The following is a 22,907-nucleotide window of genomic DNA, read 5'->3' on the forward strand; positions in this document are numbered from 1 at the left end:
CATGAATTACTCTTGTTTGAATTAAAAATGCTAAGAAAGACTTTACACACTTGCTGAACTTAACTCTCCAGAGCTTAAATAACTTCGCCCATTAACATAGAACAGCAGTTCTCAAACTCTTTTGTGTCAGGACTTCTTTATACTCTTCAAAATAACTGAGGACTACAAGGAGATTTTGTTTATGTGGGTTATATCTATTATGACATTAAAAATTAAAACTGAAAAATGATTAAAATATTTATTAATCATTCAATTTTAAATAACAATAAGTCGTTCATTTAATGTTAACATTAAAATATATTTTTATGAAAACTAACTATAATTTTAAAAAATCAGAGAGAAAATAGGCATTGATTTACAATTTTGAACATCTCTTTAATGTCTTGTTTGCTAGAAAGATAACTGGATTCTCATCTATGTATCCGCATTCAACCTGTTGTGATATGTTGTTATGGTTGAAGTTTATGAAGAAAATGTAGTTTTAAAGACAGTTAGAAAAGGGAAACCTAGCAAGCTCTTTAAAAGAATCTCAGAGGATCCCAGGGTCCTTGTACCATGCTTTGAGAACTGCTGACACTTAACGTTTTAATTTTGTAAAGTATTGAATAAGATAGTCTGTGTATGATATATCATTATTAATTCTGCTTCTGTTGTTATTATTTATGATTTCCTGATATTGTCCAAAGAACTTGAACTTCTTCTTGTTTTGTTGACCGCATTCATGGCTTCTAAAACCAAAGAAAACAAATGATGGCACAGATTTGGTAAAGTGGTTAAGCTACTTCACCAAATAACTGTCTATAAGACAGGTATTGTCTTATAGAGTTTTTAACCAAATTGAGATAATACATTTTACATGTGTAGCATCATTAATATGCATGGCTCAGTGCCTGGCCCATAGGACAGCCTCAATAAATGGCAGCTATTAGAATCACCCTTTGCTCAATGTACATTAAATTATACAAATAGACGCTAGGAACAAAACTGGCTTTGCATATCCAATAACAGCTTCAGTTCATCTCCAATGACTCTGCTACCCTCTCTTGTCCCTTGATAAGGCTGAGTTTTAGGCCCAAGAGTCCCTTAGGAAACTGAATAAATCTTTTAACAGAAGCAAGGTAATACTGCTATAGAGCAGAGTTCTGAGTAATGCCAACTTCCACTGATCTTTTGGACAGTGTATAAGGCCTTCCCCAGAGACTTCAGGTGTCTCTAGGAATACCTAGAAGATTGTACAGCATTTCCTGTGGGAACTTGAATCTCCACATCTAGGTAAATCTACCCCAGTCAGGCTGTGTCTAGAGCAAAGGCAAAAATCCCCAGACCAAGTCTCTAGCCTTAGGCTCTAGTTCCCACAGTGCTGGTGGTTGGGGGGCAGGAGATTGGAGTGGGTGCATCTTTCCCCCACCCTCTGTTGCTCTTGCTGTAGGAACCTGAGGAGGTATAAGAGTTTTCTACCAACATTTTGTCAGAAAATGGCCTTCTTCCCTACAATTATATCAAAGTAGTGAGTGAGTATTTCTACTCAGGGGTCCAAATCATTTTTGCTCCAGAAGGAACCTTTACTCAAAGTTAGCAGTGGCCACTAAGTCTCAGAGATTTTTTTTATCTGAGATCTAATAGTAATGTTATTGCCTGTTTCAGAAAAGGACTTCTATGTCTTCCTTTTCTTTTTTTAAATTTAAAAAAAGATTATTAAACTTTTTATAGTGGAGACTTTCAAAGATTACAGAAGCAGAATTACAAAATAAAGACCCAGGCACTCATCATCTAACTCCAACATTTATCAGTGTATGGACTATCTTGTTTCATGCACACTCCCATCCAATTCTCACTCCCATATTATTTTGAAATAACTCCAGACATCATAATACTTCATCCATTAATATTTCAGTATGCATATCTAAAAATATAAGAGCTATCTTTCTACATAACGACAATATCATCTCATCTAAAAATTAACGAGCAATAATTGTTTAATATCATAAAAAGATCAGCCATTCATTGTTCAAATTTCCACCTGTGTCGTGAATATTTTTTTTAAATTTGTTTGTTTGCATCAAGATCCTAAGAAGGTCCACATATTATAATCACTTGGCAGATCTTTTAAGTCTCTCTTAATGCATAGGTTATCCCTCTAACTTTTTCTCTAGTAAATTCTTTTTAATACACCCTTCTCTCTTTTTGTAATCCCATATTAACTTTCTTAACTGCAGAAAACTTCCTGCAGCCTAAACCTTCACCAAAGCATTTCATTAAGAGTAAGGCAATACTGACTTCTTTCGGGCAAGCTCGATCTATACTCTTTCTACTGATTATCTTATATTTGTGACTTTTCAAATAAAGGTTCTAACAATACAAGCTGGCAGCTCTCTTAACTGCCTTTTTGTAACTCTTAAGAAATATAACCTAGGTGGTTCCCTTGTACTCTATACTCCCAAATACCTGTTGAAATTCCCCCAAGTGTTTTACTAAATTTGGTGAAAAATTACCTTCTGTCTTCCCCATTAGGATGCAAAGGTCTCTTCACTAGGATACAGCAATCAATTACTTAAGGACACTTTCTGTTTGTAGTGTGTCCTAGTTTTCACAGCCTTTCCTACTTTCGTGAATGGCGTGACTAGGTTCAGAGTTGTAGGTAGGCATGGACCAATACCCAAAGGAGTCTTGTCATATCTCTTGCTGCTTCTCACCCTGTCACTTGGTTTCCTACTGTAGAAAAAGGACGATCATTTTAGAAATGCAGTGTCTGAGGAAGAAGGCTTACAGATCACTTTCCAAAAACTTTCCTGCTCGTATCTTCCCAGAGATTAAATACCAATCAACATCCTCAGCAACCAGCCTGAGCAAGAGCAAGACCCCGTCTCTACTAAAACAACAGAAAGAAATTATCTGGCCAACTAAAAATCTACATAGAAAAAATTAGCCGGACATGGTGGCACATGCCTGTAGTCCCAGCTACTCGGGAGGCTGAGGCAGGAGGATCGCTTAAGCCAAGGAGTCTGAGGTTGCTGTGAGCTAGGCTGACGCCACGGCACTCATTCTAGCCTGGGCAACAAAGCGAGACTCTGTATCAAAAAAAAAGGAAAAAAAAAAAAAAACATCCTCAGCAAGCCCTAGCAAAGAGACATTGACCATTTCTTCCCTTTTGATCATCCAGCCAAACTCTCTATACCTGACTAGGGATATTAAAGCAACTTGTAGGGACTTTCAGTTTTAGGTTTTTCACAGTTCCCTGTGTATTCCCTAAAGTCAGCAATGATCTCTAAGAGCACACTTCTGGCTCCTCTCACAGTTCTTGATGTAGATACCCACCAGCCATGCATTCCTGATAATCTCTGATAGAATCCCACAAGTGCAATCTCAATTTCCCAGGCTTTAACTTCCTGTAGACACAAGAGAGGATAAATTAACATTAAGATTTGAATTTCCCTCACAAGTTATCTCTACTTATTGATGCAGGACCTCTTCAAGATCTGCTGTAGTTGTTTCTGAAAGTTTCCAGGTTTCCTACTTATGCTTGGGCACATGATCACCTTCTGTTCTCACCTCCTTGTTGATATTTTCTGCCTGTGAACCTATTTATTGAAGGAAGTGCTTCCCCAGAGGACTACCTCTCAGTGTTCTTAAAAACAAAAAGGCTCAGAATTCTACACAGAAATGGGAAGACTGCATCTCTCCCAACTCTATATTTCACTCTATCTCTTGACTTTGAAAGGCTGTTTCTTATACCCAGAGATGCAAAAACAAACAACAACAACAAAAACCTTGCTAAAAAGAGAATCCTTTCAATTTCTGCTTGTAGACTATTTCTGTATAGTGGTCAGACTCAGCCCAGCCAACCCTGATAGGCTGTTATTACTATTTAGGTGCTATACATATCATTTTTTATTGAATTTGGAAAATGATATGCCGATAAAAATGAATCATTTGCTTTATTAATGTCACTGAGTATAGACGTGAATTTATTCATTAGTTCAACAAATATTTATTAAGTGCCTGCTATGAACCAGGACAGTTCTCAACTGGAAATACAACAAAACAGACACAATGCACTCTTAGATACAATCATATCTCTAATAGTTTATCTCAATAATGGTAATTCCGTGCCTTCTACAGAAATTTAGGGAGAAGGCATTGTTAACTTGAAAAGGCCATCGTTTTCTGGTATCATACTGCTAGTCTTTCATGTGACTATCAATTATGCTGTGAATAGCTTTCAACAAACATCAGGTATAAACTGCCTTTGGACAAATGCAAATGAATAAATGCCACTGCATAAGTCAGATCAATCCTTCCATTTGCTGTAACATCCTACCTTCTTTTTTATTCCTTTAGGTGTGTCAGTTCCTATCCCTGTGATTGGACTGAGGGACGAAGACAAGGTGTTCGTGAACAACACGACGTGCGTGCTCAACGACCCAAATTTCGTTCTTATTGGGTCCTTCGTAGCTTTCTTCATACCGCTGACGATTATGGTGATCACGTATTGCCTGACGATCTACGTTCTTCGCAGACAAGCTTTGATGTTACTGCAAGGCCACACCGAGGAACTGCCTGGACTGAGCCTGGATTTCCTGAAGTGCTGCAAGAGGAACACCGCTGACGAAGAGAACTCTGCCAACCCTAACCAAGATCAGAACGCAGGTCGCCGAAGAAAGAAGGAGAGACGTCCGAGGGGCACCATGCAGGCTATCAACAATGAGAAGAAAGCCTCGAAAGTCCTTGGCATTGTTTTCTTTGTGTTTCTGGTCATGTGGTGCCCGTTTTTCATTACCAATATTCTGTCAGTTCTTTGTGGGAAGGCCTGTAACCAAAAGCTCATGGAAAAGCTTCTGAATGTGTTTGTTTGGATAGGCTATGTTTGTTCAGGAATTAATCCTCTGGTGTACACGCTCTTCAACAAAACTTACCGAAGGGCTTTCTCCAACTACTTGCGCTGCAATTATAAGCCTGAGAGGAAGCCGCCTGTCAGACAGATTCCAAGAGTTGCCGCCACTGCTTTGTCTGGGAGGGAGCTTAATGTTAACATTTATCGGCATACCAATGAACAGGTGGTTAAGAAAGCTAGCGACAACGAGCCTGGTATGGAGATGCAAGTTGAGAATTTGGAGCTCCCAGTAAATCCCTCTAATGTGGTTAGCGAAAGGATTAGTAGTGTGTGAGAAAGAGCAGCACAGTCTTTTCCTACAGTAAAGCTACACGTGTAGGAAAATGTTCTTCTTTAATCTTTCCCTCAGTCATAACTAATGTAAATATTGCTGTCTGAAAAAAGTGTTTTTATATATAGCTTTGCAACCCTGTACTTTACAATCATGCGTACAATAGTGAGATTTGGGGTTCTATATTTACTGTTTATAATAGATGGAGACTAACTTATTTTGATTCTTTGATGAATAAAATGTTTATTTTTGTCCGCCCTCCCTTCCTTCCTTCCTTCCTTCCTTCCTTCCTTCCTTCTTCCTTCTTTCCTCTCTTCCTTCCTTTCTCTCTTTCTCTCGTGCGCGTGGAAATGTTGATGTTCATCTCAGGTGGCATTTGCAGGAGACCAGAATGATGCACATGACAGTGGTTATGTTTCAACCACACCAAAATTAACAAATTCAGTGGAGTCTTTTGCCGGGTTAACAGTAAATATAAACTTTAAATTATTGCTCTGCTTATCTGCACACATAAATGCAGTAACATAGGCTTTGCCTTCTGATACTTCCATCTGTGCGTTGAAGGCAGAACTTAGCCTTGTTGTTATATACAGGGGCAAAATTTGACATTGTCAGAATGTCATGTTGGTATTTTACTGCAATGTCTGCCCCCAAACATAGTGATATTTCAACATAGCAGCTGGTTAACCAGGACTACAGAAGTGGAAGGATGATAAAAGATATAAACACCAAATAGCTTTTCACTTCTTAAAGACAATGTTCAAATTCTGATTATTATTACAAGCAAATTGGAATTAGTGTTTTCATTCTGGTCCTTAGTAAATACCTAATTCCACGATTAAACTGGGAAATGAGATCCCGGAGTTATTTCCCAATCCAGGATTCAACATCAATTGGGTTTTGATCTCATGATCCTGGAAATTCGTGTGTTACACACAAAGTGAAATTAGCATTTTGAGCCTTATTAAAATATTTTATTAATTATGGTACCTCTATCTATAGGACCCAATTTAGCAGTCCATTTTTGAGTAAAACTTGTATTGGAAGCATAAGATGATAAAAACCTTGGAAGTTTTACTTGATTAAGGACTACAGAATTAGGCCCTTAGAATGTGAAAAAAGTAATTTAAAAAACGCTTCTTCTGAACTCTGGGAACAACAGAAATACAGAGTTTCCATTTGGATTTTAAACAAAATTTATCTCATTCTCAGATCCTTCCAAACTCTCTAGTGCAGGAAAAGGCTGCAGCTAATTTGTGAAAGTGGCAAGCTCTTCATTGTACTGCAATTATGTACCAGAAATTTAAATCTTTCTTAAAATATAGTGCTGTGTTACAATAAGTGTTGGCCATCATTTCATTCGTGGGCCTGCTGCTCTCTAAGAAATCAATATCATTTTAATAGTTTGTAAACCATAAAAAGGTTTTCAAGCATTTGCTAAAGTCAGACCATTCAGTCTATGCTGTGTGCAGAGTATACAAGCGTTTCCAGTAACTATTTCCATGTGTGCCCATTTCACACAACTGTGGATAAATTTCTGAAGAATTCGTGATACTATTTCTTATACCTGACAGTTACTGACACACCTTAGAGTTTGCTAGTCAGTATCTTAATTGGTGAACGCAGAATCTGAATTTCTAAAACCGCTGGTCTGTGTTCTCAACACACAGCATAGATAAATCCAATAGTCTGCCACAGGGGCAGTGGGAGAGTTATTGTATTTGAGGAAACTCATACAGTCTCTATTTGATTTGCAACACTGCCAAATATCAGTCAATTGCTTGAGCATGCCCAAATATAACATGAAAGTAAAGTCTACCTGCCTATTAGGTCTGTTGAACTGCATGTTAAAACACTTATATGAAATTGAATGAGATATCTAATTCTCACCGAAACGAAAATGGTCGAAGAAACACAGCATGCATTTAGCATGAGTTCTGTGCATACAGATGGTGCCCTGCATGTATGCCATGTATGTTGCATGAATCCATCGATTTGTATTACTGTAGGGCAGAGTAGCTGATATAAAAAGAACTGAAGAAAATCCTCCAGCAGTCCTTAAAAGACCATGCATTCAGATCTGAAGTAGTGTGAGTATTAGAGAAAACTGGAAACATCTGATTTCTTTTCTGAACTACCAGGGCAAGCTCATAGCACATGTTTTACAAAGAAATTAAATATAAACCATGGATTTCCAAAAGCACTAGCAATAAGTTGAATGATAATAGCTTATAGCACATTTGTTAATAATTCTTACATCATCAAGTAGTAGTACTTAATAGTACCTATCAGAGTAATTATCCTCAAATTGTGTGCTATTCGTAAGTTCTGTGCAGTTTGGTATGAAACAAGTATACTCATTTGGATATAAATCTTACCATTCAACATGAAATCTACAAACTTTTATAAATGTTTTAAAGAAGTCCATGTGATAAATGTAAATGTGGTGAATTTACTGTCACACAAATCATTTTGATGTACTATTATATATGTATATCTGTTTAAGACACGTGCAACAGACTGCCTTATATTATTTCCTGTAATTCTTCTCCTTTGTCAAATGGTACTTTTTGTGAATGGTTGCAAAGTGTTGTCTTATTCCTGATTCCTGTATGTTATCCGCTCCAGGTTTTGTGATACTTCCTATTAATTTATTAAATTTATTAAATGTTGGCTAATATGTCACGTGTCTTTTCCCCCCCCCCGAATCGTTCGAGGGGAAAATATATCACGTTGCTTTGTTTTCTTTGCAAATTAAATTTACTCTTGTAAAATAAGCTGACAAAGACAAACACAAGCAGAAAAGATCACTTTTTATTGCTAATTATGCATATACTCAAGAACTCCAACATCAGAAGGAAAACAATTAAGAGGTGTGAACAACAAAAATAATATTAACAATAGCATCACTGATTCCTCATGAGCAAAATAACCATACTCTCAAATTACCCTGCCTTCCTTACCTGAGCAGGGGCTAGAGTGGCTCACATGTTCTCCTTGCTATAGATACCATTACTGTCTTATTCCCACCCGAGTTTAAACTCCCTGAGGACAGAAAGGACCATGTCTATCTTGATGGTTTAATCCCCAACATTTAGCAGCCACTCTAAATTCAACAGGTATGCATTGAGCATTAATATTTGCAGGCATTGTGTTATCCATTCCTGTTGCCTAAGCAGGCCTTAAACTCCCCACTCTTCAGCCAGACAGTGTGGCATGGTCACCTTAATTTATCTACTATCTCAAGTGACTTAGGATATCTCTGAAATTATCAGTGTCACCATACTAAGCAACTTCTTTTCCTCCATACCTGGAGCCCAAGGTGACAAAATACATTGGCCTTTTCTTTCAACATATGTGCTTTCCTGATGCTAGGAGTGCCTAGGCAATACTGGCATGACTTCCGTTCTCTAAGAAGAAAGCAGTAATACCTCATTGCTTTGAACTCTAAGTAGATTGGTTCCCAGGAGCAGGTCAAGAGATAAAGGTTGAGCTACTACCTGAAACAATGGGGTCACTGCTGTCCGTGGCCAGAAATATCTTGTGCTACTGAAGTTAGGGGCTACTCATGCCCAACACTGATGCAATGGAGTGTCAACCCAAGTAAATGACTGAGGCAAAAATCTTAATCAAAGGAGGTTCATTAAGCCAAGATTTTGAGGACGCCACAGACAAGCTGTGGCTGTTTTTCTAAAGTGGAGGTTGGAAACTTCAGCATTTTAAAGGCATTCAGAGAGAAGGAAAAAGGGAGAGGGGAGGGGGGCTGATGAAGTAGTGGTTACATTCTTGTGAGGCTCAAGAAATCTACATTTTATGTAAAATAATGGAGTAAAGGAAGCATCAATTATGTAGATGTCTCTGGGTAGGTGGAAGAACATCTGATTCTGTCTTGTCTCTAGTTCTGTTAACTGTAAGATAAACTTGTAATTCACTATTAGTGTGGAATCAGATAGGCTTTATTTTAGGTACTAGACATAGGTACAATTTGCATGTCCTTGCTTATGGGAAGTTAGCAAGAACATTTCCTTAATGAATGATCTATGGGGCTAGCTCTTCACAGGGGCCTGAGGCTGTGATTTTCTTTTTACCAAAAAGAGGCTGAAATTTCTTGATGGCCCGGCACTGGAGTCACTACTACCAGTGGGAGGGAAGGCAGGCAGGAGAACCCTGAGGTGCCTCAATCTGTAGCACTGGAAGGTCTTCATGGTCTGAGGAGAGAAACAAAGTCACAATAGGTTTTTTGTATCCACACGATTTCCCAGCTTCTACTTAGGCTAGTGCAATTTCCAAGGCTGAGGCCCATTTCTCTTTGTATAATCTCCCTAAATATATGTTAACATATCACTTCTAGAGTTGATTATATTAGAAAAAAGTATTTTATACACCAACAAGAATAAGTGACATCATAGTGGTTCTCAAATATTATGTGACCCATAGCATACTTAAAACATAAATAGCTCTAAGACATAGATTGGGTTCCCTGGGATGTAAATTCTGAGATGGAGAGTAGTGTGCAGGATGTTTATTGGGAAATGATCTTGGGATCCATATGCATGGGGGGAAGGAAAGAAAGTTAGGATTGGGCATAGGTAGAAGTTGGGTTATGATGCAGTTACAATGACTTACTGCCCCCGCACCTTTAGAAGGGAAACCATACCACTTCCCCTCATTTTCTTTGAAAATTGAATCCTGTGAAATAAGTCGACAAAGACAAATACATCAGAAAATATCACGCTTCCTGACTAATTATGCATGTACTCAAAGATTACAATACCAGAGGTAAGATGATTAAAAGGTATCAACAACAAAACAATATCACACTTAGCTGACTCTCATGGAGAGCCTTGAATCTAGGGTAGCACCTCAGTGTTATAAGTTGAGGTGAGGGGCCAGGCCCCTGCACCTCCACTGCCCCTAAGAGAGATGTGTGACCTTATGCCAGGCAGTGCTCTCTTCAACAGAGGCAACTCCCAAAGAGGACTTAGCTGAGGGCCATGAGCCCACAACCGTCCCAGCACCTGGGGAATACACCCTTCTGCCCTGAAGGTAAGATCTTGGCAGGGAAGTGCAGCATCAATAACAAACAGTATATGTATTGGGTAGAAGAGATTCACCACTACCATGATTTGTTTTTACAGTACTTCACTTCTGATACCAAATGTGTGGGGTTTCCACACCAAGCAATTCTCCACTTCTCTGCAGACACCAACTGGGTGTCCTACAATTTATTTCAATGCTGACACTAACTACCCAGAGTTAGGACAGATCCTGCAGGTCAAGGGCTCCGTCCCAGAAGACTGCTCCCCACTTCAGATGCCAGTTGTGAATATTGAGTGCCCAGGGTACCCACACTTCTGCCCAACTTGCTTACAAATCAGGGGTTCCCACAACCTCTTCCTCAGGTTTGATAATTTGCTATAATGGCTCATAGAACTCAGGGAAAAACATTACTTACGTTTACCAGTTTACCATAAATGACACCAATGAATGCTCAGATGAAGAGGTACATAGGATAACAAGATCCAGAACGATCCCTAGTGTAGGAGCTTCTGTCTCCATGGAGTAAGAGTGCATCAACCTCCCAACAAGTGGATGCATTCACCAACCGGGAAGCTCTCCAAACCCACTAGTTTAGCGATTTGTATGGAAGCTTCATCATGTAGGCATGATGGATTATTAACTCAATTTCCAGCTTTTCTCCCCTCCATAGAGGGCAGGGGTTGGAGCTGAAAGTCCCAAGCTTCTAATCATGGCCTGGTCTTTCTGGTGACCGGCCCCCATCCTGAAGCTATCCAGGAGCCCACCAAGAGTCGCTTCATTAGAACAAAAGAGGCTACCACCCAGGAAATCCCAAGGGACTTGGGAGCTCTGAGTAAGATGTCCCTGTCATACCCATCACTCAGGAAATTACAAGGTTTTTAGGAGCTCTATGTCAGGAAGTGGGGGCAGAGACCAATACATACCTCTTATTACATCACAGCCACCTCATTCACCACCTATGTAACATGGAACAGCCTGGCTAGCTGCCACTTCAGCCAAAATCAAGGTAAATGGAAGTGAAAGAAAATATATTTTTTGTCTGTGGTTTTTCTTCTTATTAAATGTGCTCTCAATCCAGCAGTTTACTAGGATTCGTCAGTTTCTGAATCCATCTGAATAGCATAAGCTAAGCTACAGTAAAAGAACAATCTCAGACTCAGTGGCTTAACAAAAGATGCTCATCTCTTGATCACATTCTGTGTCCAATTTGGATTGCCAGGAAACCTCTTCTCATCATAGTTATTCCAATGTGCTTCCATATAGCAGAGAGAAGGAAACTTAGTAGAACTTAATGAATCCATTTTTTTTCACTAAAGCTAACCCTACCTTTAATTTTCAATTCAATCCTAATTCTATTCAAATTCTCATGCCTTACCTATAATATTATTTCTGTTCTTAACTTTATCTTTAAAACGATCACTATATGTAATACTACCTCTGCTCTTAACTTTACAATTCTAATCCCAACAATTTTCTCTAAATTCTAACAGTGCCTCTAACTGTGATCTTGCCCTTCTGCAAACTCTAACATTAACTCCTAACTCTATCCCTTAATCATTAGCTCCAGCGCTTCCCTTGCTTTTAACCCTCCCTTGGTGTTACTGAAAGCTCGGCCACTTGTACATGAGGCCAAATCAGAAGAATGGAGACAAGCGGTTTGAGGAGCAAGGAAAGAGAGTTTACTTTGTAAAGGAGGAAATATGGTAGACCTTCTCATCTCAAAATACAAATTTCCTGAACATAGGCAGAAATATAGAGCTTTTAAAGGGAGGGTTCTCAGCTTCAGGCAATCACAGTGGTTAACTATTCTAATCATCCCATCTCTGCCAAAGACAAAGCCGTGAACTCTGCCAGCCATCCACCTGGGAGGCCAGTGCCACCTGGGAGTTTTAACAAAAGACTTAACCTGCCTCAGGGATGCAGGCCAGGCTGCAGTTCCCAAAGAGTAGGGGAAGTTTTAAGGAGCCAGAAAATCTCTTTGCCATTTTTTTTTCCTTCAGGCCATTCCCTCTGTTACATTGGGGCCAACTCTAAGCTTACTTCTAACCTAGGTCCAAGCTGTAGCACTAATTATTTCCACTTTATTCTGGAAATTTTTCTTTTTGTGAAGATCCTAAGAAACTACACTGGAAGACACAGAGGGAAACCCTATGATCCCTTTTTATTACTCTGTCTTAAAACCTTACACCAAAACCAGATTCTCCTGGCCTGCCCCATGGTTCTATGTCCCAGAACACAGTATCATTTTTATTATTAATTTTATAATTATCATTTATTGAACACTGATGATGTGCCAGACATAAACATACTTTGTCTCGGGTAAATAGGTTGCTACATTTAAAATCTCCACTTGCCTTTCTGTTGTGGAAATCAAGGATCAGAGAAGTAAAGGGTCTTCAACTGAAGCTGTTACAGCAAGTGTTACAGCGAGTGGCCCCAAGGACAAACCGAGCGGCACACGGAGAGTCAGAGAATCAAGGTTTATTCACCAGCGGGCTCAGAGGGGGTCTCGCCACCAAATTCTGAGCCCCATCTACCCAATTTTTCCCATTTTTATTAAGTTGGGGTGATCCAAGGGGAGGGGTCTCAGGTGTCTAATGCCCGCCAGGCAATAGGTTAGGTTAGTTTCTGCACCAGGTAATAGGTTTAGTGTTATGCTGATGTGCCAGGTGTTAGGTTAGTATTATGCTAATGCGGGTCTTCCGTGAGGGGTGGGGGTCTCCGGTGGCTGCTGTGCTAAGTAATAGATGGGGGTTTTCCTTATCAAAGCCACACTGCCAGAAAGACCAGAGGTAGAACTGTCTAGTTTCTAAGCCTGTGTCTGTTTGCCAATCTGGCATGTGACTTCTTTGGGTCCCATATAAAAAACTGGCAGAAAACATAGCTCATCTCAAAGTGCATCTTTCCAAGTACTACTACTTCAAAATGGGGTAAGGAAGTAGATGAGAGTGGAAGAGGGGTGTGAACTTTATGAACTTCATTCACTGCTACCACTAAAATTAATAAGCCACCACATATATTCCACTGTGAATCCCTATCATGAGAGGGCCCTTCCCTGAAGAGGTTGGGTAGAGGAATAGGACTGAACAAATAGCTACTAACATGAGATTCATAGTAACAAGGCAGCTATAAAGACCCACAAAAGCACTTTCCAAAGTGACTTGTTTATGTTTATGATAAAAGGGGTGCTTGCAACACAATAAAGTAATCATGATGATAAATATCAGGTTACCAATGATGCTCTAACATCAAAGAAAATACAATACTATTTCAATGGATTTATTCTAAGATTAGTTTAATTTTCCTAGCTAAAAAGGCTAAGACCTTATTTAAATGCTTAATCCATAAATTAACTATATGTTTATATGTTTTTTATGCAAAAACCAAGCTTAAGACTCCAGAGCTGCAGTATTCTTTTGTGTAAGAAAATCTAATAGAGGTAGTCAACACAGAGGCTCAAAGGAACAAAAAAGCAAGGGAGACATTCAATTTCAAAACCTACTAGGAGATTGGATTACAGAACTGGCAGTAACTTACGTGAAAGCTGCTCCTGAACTCTAAAATATTTTGAAGTCTCCACTATACGGTTTTGAGGAGAAGTTTATAGGCCTGTGAGTCAAGGAGATGGGTCCTGTTGGGGCTCAGAACACAGTACCCCAAAGTATGGTGCTTTGGCATGCTGAGTACTTTGCAAGGGTCTTCTTGCTGTGTCATGTCATGGCAGAAGGTAGAAGGGCAGGAGAGCACATGCGTGCACGCGAGAGAGATAGAAAGGGGACTGTACTCATCCGTTTATCAGGAACCCACTCCCGTGATAACTAACCCATTCCCATGATAACAGCATTAATCTCATTCATGAGATTGGGGCCCTCATGACATAATCACCTCTTAAAGGTCAGACCTCTCAACAATGTTGCATTGGAGAATAAGTTTCCAACATATGAACTTTGGGGGACACATTCAAACCATAGCTGTAGGCCATAAAAGCCTCATTCACGAAGGGTTCTGTCCCATACCCATGGGGAGGGAATGCTACACAAAGAAGACAAGAAGAATCTGACTACACAGGCCTTGCTAAGTTCCCCCCATTTTATTACCATTAGAACATACCCTTTTATCCAGTCACATTTCTACATCATAAAACCTAAGCATAAAAATACAGTTTTTCCTGGGTCTATGGGTCTTCACTTCTGAAGGCTACCATGTCATGTAAAATTTTGATTAAATACATTTATTATACCTTTCTCTTATGAATCTGTTTTTTGATACAGGATATTGACCGTGGACCTTGAAATGGGTGATAAAAAGGTATTACACCTTATAGCTCCTACAGTTCTCAGTAAACCCTTAAAGTGTGGGGCTACTCCATTTTCAATTGTCTCCAGACTCCACCATTAAGCATGAATTTTAGGGGACACATTCAAACCATAGCACATGTCCTGTGATTGAGATCAATAGAAAACTACATTAGCATTTCCCTGATGATTAGAGATGTTGAGCACTTTTTCATACGTTTGTTAGCCATTCTTATAAATTCTTTTGAAAAATTTCTATTCATGTCCATTGCCCACTTTTTGATAGGGTTGTTTGATTTTTTCTTACTGATTTTCCTGAGTTCTAAATAGATTCTTGTTATCAGTCCTTTATCTGATGTGTAGTATGTGAAAATTTTTTGCCATTCTGTATGTTGTCTGTTTATTCTTGTGACTGTTTCCTTGGCTGTGCAGAAGCTTTTTAATTTAATCAGATCCCATTCATTTATTTTTGTTGTTGCTGTGATTGCCTTAGGGGTCTTCTTCATAAATTCTTTGCCTAGGCCAATGTCTGTAAGAGTCTTTCCTACATTTTCTTCTAGAATTCTAATAGTTTCACACCTAAGGTTTAAGTCTGTTATCCACCGTGATTTGATTTTTATGAGAGGTGAAAGCTGTGGGTCCTGTTTCAGTCTTCTACATGTGGCTATCCAGTTTTCCCAGCACCATTTATTGAATAAGGATTCTTGTCCCCAGAGTATGTTTTTGTCTGCTTTGTCAAACATTAGATGGCTATATGAGGATGGTTTTGTATTTGGATTTTCTGTTCTGTTCCACTGGTCTGTGTCCCTGCCCTTGTGCCAATACCAGGCAGTTTTAAGAACCACAGCCTTGTAGTATAGTTTGAAGTCTGGCAAATTAATACTTCCCATTTTGTTTTTATTGGTTAAAATTGCTTTTGCTACACGGGGTCTTCTCTGGTTCCATACAAAGCATAAAATTATTTTTTCTATATCTGTGAAAAATGATGTTGGTAATTTAATAGGGATTGCATTGAATCTGTAGATCACCTTGGGTAGTATAGACATTTTAACAATGTTGATTCTTCCGATCCACCAGCATGGTATGGTTTTCCACCTATTTACATGTTCTGCAATTTCCTTCCTCAGTGTTTCGTAGTTCTCCCTATAGAGGTCCTTTACCTATTTAGAGATATCACTTAACTCCAGTGAGAATGGCCTTTATCAAAAAGTCCCAAAACAACACGTGTTGGTGTGGATGCGGAGAGACAGGAACACTCATACACTACTGGTGGGAATGCAAACTAGTGCAACCCCTATGGAAAGCATTATGGAGATACCTTAAACAGATTCAAGTAGACCTACCATTCAATCCAGCAATCCCATTATTGGGCATATACCCAGAAGAACAAAAGTCATTCTATAACAAAGACACCTGTACCTGAATGTTTATAGCAGCACAATTCACAATCGCAAAGATGTGGAAACAACCCAAGTGCCCATCAATCCACGAATGGATTAGCAAACTGTGGTATATGTATACCATGGAGTATTTCTCAGCTATAAGAAATAACGATGATACGACATCTCTTTGGTTCTCCTGGAGAGAGTTGGAACCCATTATATTAAGTGAAGTATCCCAAGAATGGAAAAACAAGCATCACATGTACTCACCAGAAAATTGGTTTCCCTGATCATTACCTAAATGCACATGGGGGAAGGATACCAACTGGATATCAGACTGAGAAGGGGGAGGGATATGGATGCATGCCTGCATGATGAGTGCGCTGCGCACCATCTGGGGAATGGTCATGCTTGAAGGTGCTGACTCGGGGAGGTGGGGGGGAAGGGGATGGAGGTATGACTGCATGGTGTATGCCAGGCGCACTGTCTCGAAAGTGGACGCGCCTGGGGCTCTGACTCAGGGGGATGGGTAGGACACGGACAATGTATGTAACCTGAGGTTTTGTACCCCCATGAAGAGCTGAAATAAAAAAAAACAAAAAACAAAAAAAAAAAACAAAATCAATTTCACTTATTTTCACCAATAATAAATATTTAATAAAAGTAATTATTTTAAAAGATGCCATTAGCAATCATATTATACCAAATATATGAAGTACCTATAAATAAATTTAACAAAAGATATGCATATCTGGTATGGAGAAAATGATAAAATTTCATTGAAAAATATATGACAAAAATAAATGGAGAGAGAAAAAAATATTGTAAAGATGTCAGCTCTACCCAAATTGATCTATAGAGTCTTGCAGTTCCAGTAAAAATCTCAAAGCATTCTTTACATTCCATGACAACATGATTCTAAAATTAATATTAAAGATCAAAATATGAAAAACAGAGCACACCTAAAAAAGAAGTTTTGAGAATTTGCCCTATAAAATGTTATTATAAAGCAGCAGTAATTAAGACAGATGCAGGTGTTTTAGACCTGATGCTTATAAAATTTGTGGGGGGCAGGGAAACTTTAGAAGAATAATAAATTATTTAAAATATAAAATTAGAAATAGAAGCAAATATTTATGTAAAATAAGAAAAATTACAAGAAATTACAAAATTTAAAAAGCTGACATATACCACAAACATTATAGAACCGATAACAATAATATAATGTTTTAATAATAACTACCTGGCACAACTCTATAATACTCTTTTCCTACTTTTGGGGGGAGCTGCAAACTCTTTGCTTAATCCTTTTTATGACAGCAATTTTGTAATATTCTATAGAGAAAACAGAAAGATATCTCAGTCTTAGCATGGTTTATGAAATTTTTTTATTCATTGATAGTCTAGAAAAATTTCTTTTCAGTTTCATAGTCATATGTAGCTATGTCATGTATGTTTTACCATTGTCAAATTTGGAAAACCTTTGTAAAGTCTTTTATATAAACTGTAATATTCTAGGGCATGTCAGGTTTTCTTGTACAATGACTACTCTTAATATTATTTGAATTGACAATACCAATTATCCAGAACAATTCAAAAGCATTTCAAAATTGTTGCTGTGTTGCACTGAGCTTCATAATTATGTAATGAACTTACTCCTATGCTACATACATTGGTAATTGATGACAAGGAATAGGGATTTTTATCAATGGAATATTTGATCCTTTAGGCTATTTTGCTAGCTTATTGGCAATTTGTTTGTTGTTTCATGTTTGACTGACAGACTTTATCAGGACAAGATGCATCAGATATAAGACATGATCCAATACATTAGGATGAATAAAATATGCAACTTGGCACAGATTTTTTTTTTAATAATTAAAAAAAAATTTTTTTGAGACAGTCTCACTCTGTTGCCCTGCATAGAATGCAGTGATGTCATCACAGCTCACCACAACCTCAAACTCCTGGGCTCAAGCAATCCTCCTGCCTCAACCTCCCAAGTAGCTGCGACTACAGGCATGCACCACCATGCCTGGCTAAGGCACAGATTTTTAAAATTACTATTACATGTTTGTGCCCTACAAGTACAGGAGTTCTGATAACTTTATTTTATTGATTCTAATAAAAAAAGAATATATGGTGCATTTCTAATTTTATACACTGGATTATCTAGTATATTCCTGACAAGAGAAAATGTTGATTTAACTAGGTATTGATGACAACTTAATTTTCCACTTACAATCACATACAAATATAAATGGAACCATATTCCACAGACAAGATTCTGATATTATACATTTCAAACATGATTTCTCTTACCCCACCCAAATAGTTCTATTGTCAATGCCCCATAAACATAGAGCACCTTCTTATTGCTCCACATCTTCCTTTTATGATACCAGATGAGTCAATACAGTAGGCAGTAAAAGTGTTTTTGTGGATGATAGGAGTATTCCTGGAATATTATACAACACTATACAATTCATACATAAAAAGCATTTGACAAATTTGACACTTATTCATGATTAAAACTTTCAGCGAGTTAGAAGTAGAAGAAAATTACTTTAGACTAATAAACTTAATAAAAAGCATCTACAAAAAGCTTTCAGCTAACACAATACCTCTAAAATCAGTAACAAAGCAAAGATGTCCACTCTCATTACTCTTATTTAATATTATAATGAAAGTTCTAGGCCCACATTAAGACAGTAAAAAGAAATAAAGGACACATAGGTAACAGAAGAAAGAAAACTGCCCCTATTTGGAGATGACATGACAACATAGAAAGTCCCAAGAAATCTACCAAAACCCAATTCCTAGAACTAGTAAGTACACTCATCAAGGTTACAGGATGCAAGATCAACCAAAAAATCAATCACATTTTAAATATTAGCAAGGAACATGTAAGAACCAAACTTAAATACACAATATCATATAAAGTGACTACAAAGAAAATGAAATACCTAGGTATAAATTAACAAAACATGGACATTATCTGTATGCTTAATTTACAAAATGCTGATAAAAGAAATTAAAGAAGATAAAATAAATATAAAGAGATATACTGTGCTCATAGATTAAAAGATTCAACACAGTAAAGATATTAATTTCCCCAAATTGATATACAGGTTTAATACAATTCCTATTAAAATCCCAGCAAGGATTTTTTGTAGACATCAATAACTTTATTCTCACTTTTGTATGGAAAGGCACAATCAGGCCCTAGAATAGCTAAAACAATCTTGACACAGGCCCTAGAATAGCAAAAATCGTCTTGACAAAGAATAAAATAAGAAGAATTACTCAACCCGATATTAAGGCCTACTATTAATATATAGCTACAGTGATCCATAAAGTGTGGTAATGGTGGAGACATAAACATGGATCAATAGAACAAAATAGAGAAACCAGAAATGACCCACACAAATATGCCCAATTGATTTTTGACAATTCTATGGAGGAAGGATAATTTTTTCAACAAATGGAGCTTGAGTTATTGGACATTAACAGGGAAAAATATGAACATTAACCTAAACTTCACACCTTAATCAAAAATATAAAATCTAAAACTATAACACTTCTTTAAAAAATAGGAGAAAACCTTCATATCAGGCAAAGAAGTCTTAGGCCTGATAACAAAAGCAAAGTTAAAAAGAAAGAGAAAATTTGATAAGCTAGATCTCATCAAAATCAAAATTTTTCCTGTTCAAAAGATCCTGCAATGTTAATAGGATGAAATACAAATTACAGATAGAGAGAAAATATATGCTAATTATAAATCTGCAAAGGACTTATGTCTAGTATAAAAAATTTTCAAAACTCAATAGTAGGAAAAACCAAAGAATCAAAGTAGAAAATGGGCAAAATACATGAGGAAACATTTCACTGAAGTGAATAGGCAGTAGAAAATAAGCACATGAAAACATGTTCAACTTCATTAGCCATTAGAGAAATATCAATAAAACCACAATGTGAGGCCGGGCACGGTGGCTCACACCTGTAATCCTAGCACTCTAGGAGGCAGAGGCGGGCGGATGGTTTGAGCTCAGGAGTTTGAGACCAGCCTGAGCAAGAGCGAGACCCCCATCTGTACTAAAAAAAATAGAAAGAAATTAGCTGGACAACTAAAAATATATAGAAAAAATTAGCCGGGCATGGTGGTGCATGCCTATAGTCTCAGCTACTCGGGAGGCTGAGGCAGGAGGATTGCTTGAGCCCCAGGAGTCTGAGGTTGCTGTGAGCTATGATGATACCACTACACTCTAGCCGGGGTGACAGAGTGATACTCTGTCTCAAAAAAAAAAAAAATCCACAATGCGATATCACTACACACTTATCAGAATGGCTAAAATATAATATAATGATAACACTAAATGTTGGTGAAGATGTGGAAAACTGTTCACTCATACATTGTCAGTAGGAATGCAAAATGGCACAGCAACTCTGGAAAACACTTCTGGCAGCTTCTCTTAAAACTAAACATGCAAATACCATATGACCCAGCAACTGTTTATGTTCACACAAAAACATACAATGGATTGTGATGGTTTATTTTATGTGTCAACTTGGTTAGGCTACAGTGCCCAGTTGTCAAGCACTAGTCTAGGTATTGTTGTAAATATGTTTTGTAGATGTGATTATAATTTACAGTCAGTTGACTTTAAGCTTGCCCTTGATAATATGGTATGGGCCTTATCTAATCAGTTGACTACCTTAAGAGCAAAAACTGAAGTTTTCTGGAGAAGAAGGAATTCTGCCTCAAGACTATAATCAAGAAATAATGCCTGACTTTTCAGCCAGCCAGCCTGCCCCACAAATTTGAAACTCTGGACTATAATTTCAATTCTTGCCTGTTAAATACTAATTTTTAAAAAGCTGGTGTAGCTATATCAATATGACACAAAATTGATTTGACATTCAAATCAAAATGAAATTTAATACAACAGCAATTTATATAATAGAAGTACAGAAATCAATAGCCTTAAGCAATATACAAATATTGACGAGTTAAAAGATATAATGGAGGAAAATCACTACTTATAATAGCCAAAAAAAGTACTTATTCATAAAATTAACAAGAAATTCCTAAAACGTATATGAAGAAAGCTATAAAACACTTCTGAAGAACATAAAAGAAAATTAAACAGATGAAATCACATATCTTATTCTTGGACAGGGGTACTCAACATCATAATACACCAAGTCTTTCTAACTTAATTTGTAAATTAAATGTAATCCCAACAAAAATACAATCTCTTTTTTTTCCTGGAGCTAGAAAAGTTGATCATGAATTTTATCTGAAAGAATAAATGCAGAAAATTATTCAGAACCACACATTAAGAAAAAGAACAATGTATCAATATGAGGGCCTTTTTAAAAGTGTCTAATTATCATAGGAAATAAAAAAGAACAGTGGAACTTAATAGACAATCCAGAAACAGACTCAATTGCACATGAAAATTTGATAAAGACAGCATTAAAATCAGAGGGGAAAGATGGATTTTTAAATAAGTGGTATTAGGATAACTTAATTTTCCTGAAGAAAGCAAAATTGTTTCTATTGCTCACAGCATACATGCAAATACTAAAAGATAACATAGCAGAATTTTGCTATCACCTAAAAGTAGTGAAAACTTTCCAAATTCTGACTCATAATCCAAAAACAATACAATAAACAATAATTTTGATTAAGAATAAAAATATTTTACATGAAAAGAAGTACCATACACAAAATAAGAAAGAATAATGAAACACTGAAAAGAATGTTTTCAATGTATATCACAAAGAAAGATTAACATCTCTAATATATAAAGAGCATCTAAAAACTGAGGAAAAAACTAACAATTGTGTAGAAAAATGGCAAAAGATATATGGAGAGACAGTTCACAGAAAAAGAAATACAAATGGCTCTTCACCATATGAAAAGTGTCTCAAACTTGTTCATATTAAGAGAAATGCAAATGACATTTTAACTTTTTATTATGGAAATTTTCAAATATATGCTAAAATAGAAAAAAAATAGTATATTGAACCCTCATGTATCCATCACTCAGCTTCAAAAATTATCACGAGGAATGCTATAGTGAGCCATCCAGATCAAACGCCTCCCCAATTTCAGGACTGAAGTAGCCATTTCTCCAGCAGTTGAGAGTGTTGATAGCTGAAAACTGTCAATTGAGTCCATCTCCAGGAATTGTCCTCTGTAGCAGCCCGATTACAGAACGGAGGATGAACACAGAAAGAAACACACAGACACACAAAGACGGTACAAGACTGCAGCCCCGAAAAGCACCAGTCACTTTATTTTTATACTCCTTTTGTCCAGCAGCTACTTTCTGGTAAGTGACTATCTTTAGTGTCCTGAGGTGACATGTTCCATTTCTTATGGAAATTGCTCAAGGAAGGTAGACATTTGCATGTTAACCTTTGGACCTCATTACCCCCTGCAGGACAATGAGACATGCCTTGGCTTGCATGCAGGACCTAAGGCCCTTGGCTATTTTCCTTAGGGAACAGTTTGTCTGTTCAATAGGCCATTCACCTTTAGCTCCAGGGAGCATTCAGCAGTCAATAGGCCGCATCCGGACCTATTGACTTCTATTGACTTCTGGCGTCAAGGAGTGTTCTGGACCTATTGACCTTTGGACCCAAGAAGCAGGTCCAGCTTCGCTGACTCTGGGCTCAAGCCAATTCTTGCCCAGGGATGGTCCCTACAGTCCTCAGCTTAAGAAAACTGCCTTGTTCAATATCACACCCCCTTTCTGCATCCAATGGTGGTCAATGAGGGGATTATAAACTCCTGACCCCCTGCCTCAATCAGAACACCACTTGAAGGTAAGTCTAACTCCAGAGTTCCCTCTGGGAGCTGCTGAGGCCTTTGTCACATAAACATCATAGTTGAACCTCTCCCTATGCCCAACCATACTTCCATCAATTCTGAGTCTGTTTCCTGGAGAATTAACCTGCAACAAATAAGAATCAAAATACACTGAGAAGCCATTTCTCCTCTGTTAGATTGGCAAAAA

General features: G+C 37.7%; 1 protein-coding gene across 2 annotated transcripts in view; it reads left to right on the forward strand.

Annotated features, from left to right (window-relative positions):
• HTR2C (5-hydroxytryptamine receptor 2C) overlaps positions 1-5,165 on the forward strand; it is a 152,811-nt gene extending 147,646 nt beyond the window's left edge. Inside the window, exon 4 of one of the 2 annotated variants that reach the window (XM_045537744.1) lies at positions 4,339-5,165. In XM_045537744.1, coding sequence (XP_045393700.1) covers positions 4,339-5,165 — 827 coding nt within the window. The remainder of the gene's footprint in view (positions 1-4,338) is intronic. The other variant, XM_045537745.1, reaches the window with a different exon arrangement.
• Positions 5,166-22,907: the final 17,742 nt, after the last annotated feature.

Source organism: Lemur catta, chromosome X (genome assembly GCF_020740605.2).
Source record: "Lemur catta isolate mLemCat1 chromosome X, mLemCat1.pri, whole genome shotgun sequence".
Taxonomy (NCBI): Eukaryota; Metazoa; Chordata; class Mammalia; order Primates; family Lemuridae; genus Lemur; species Lemur catta.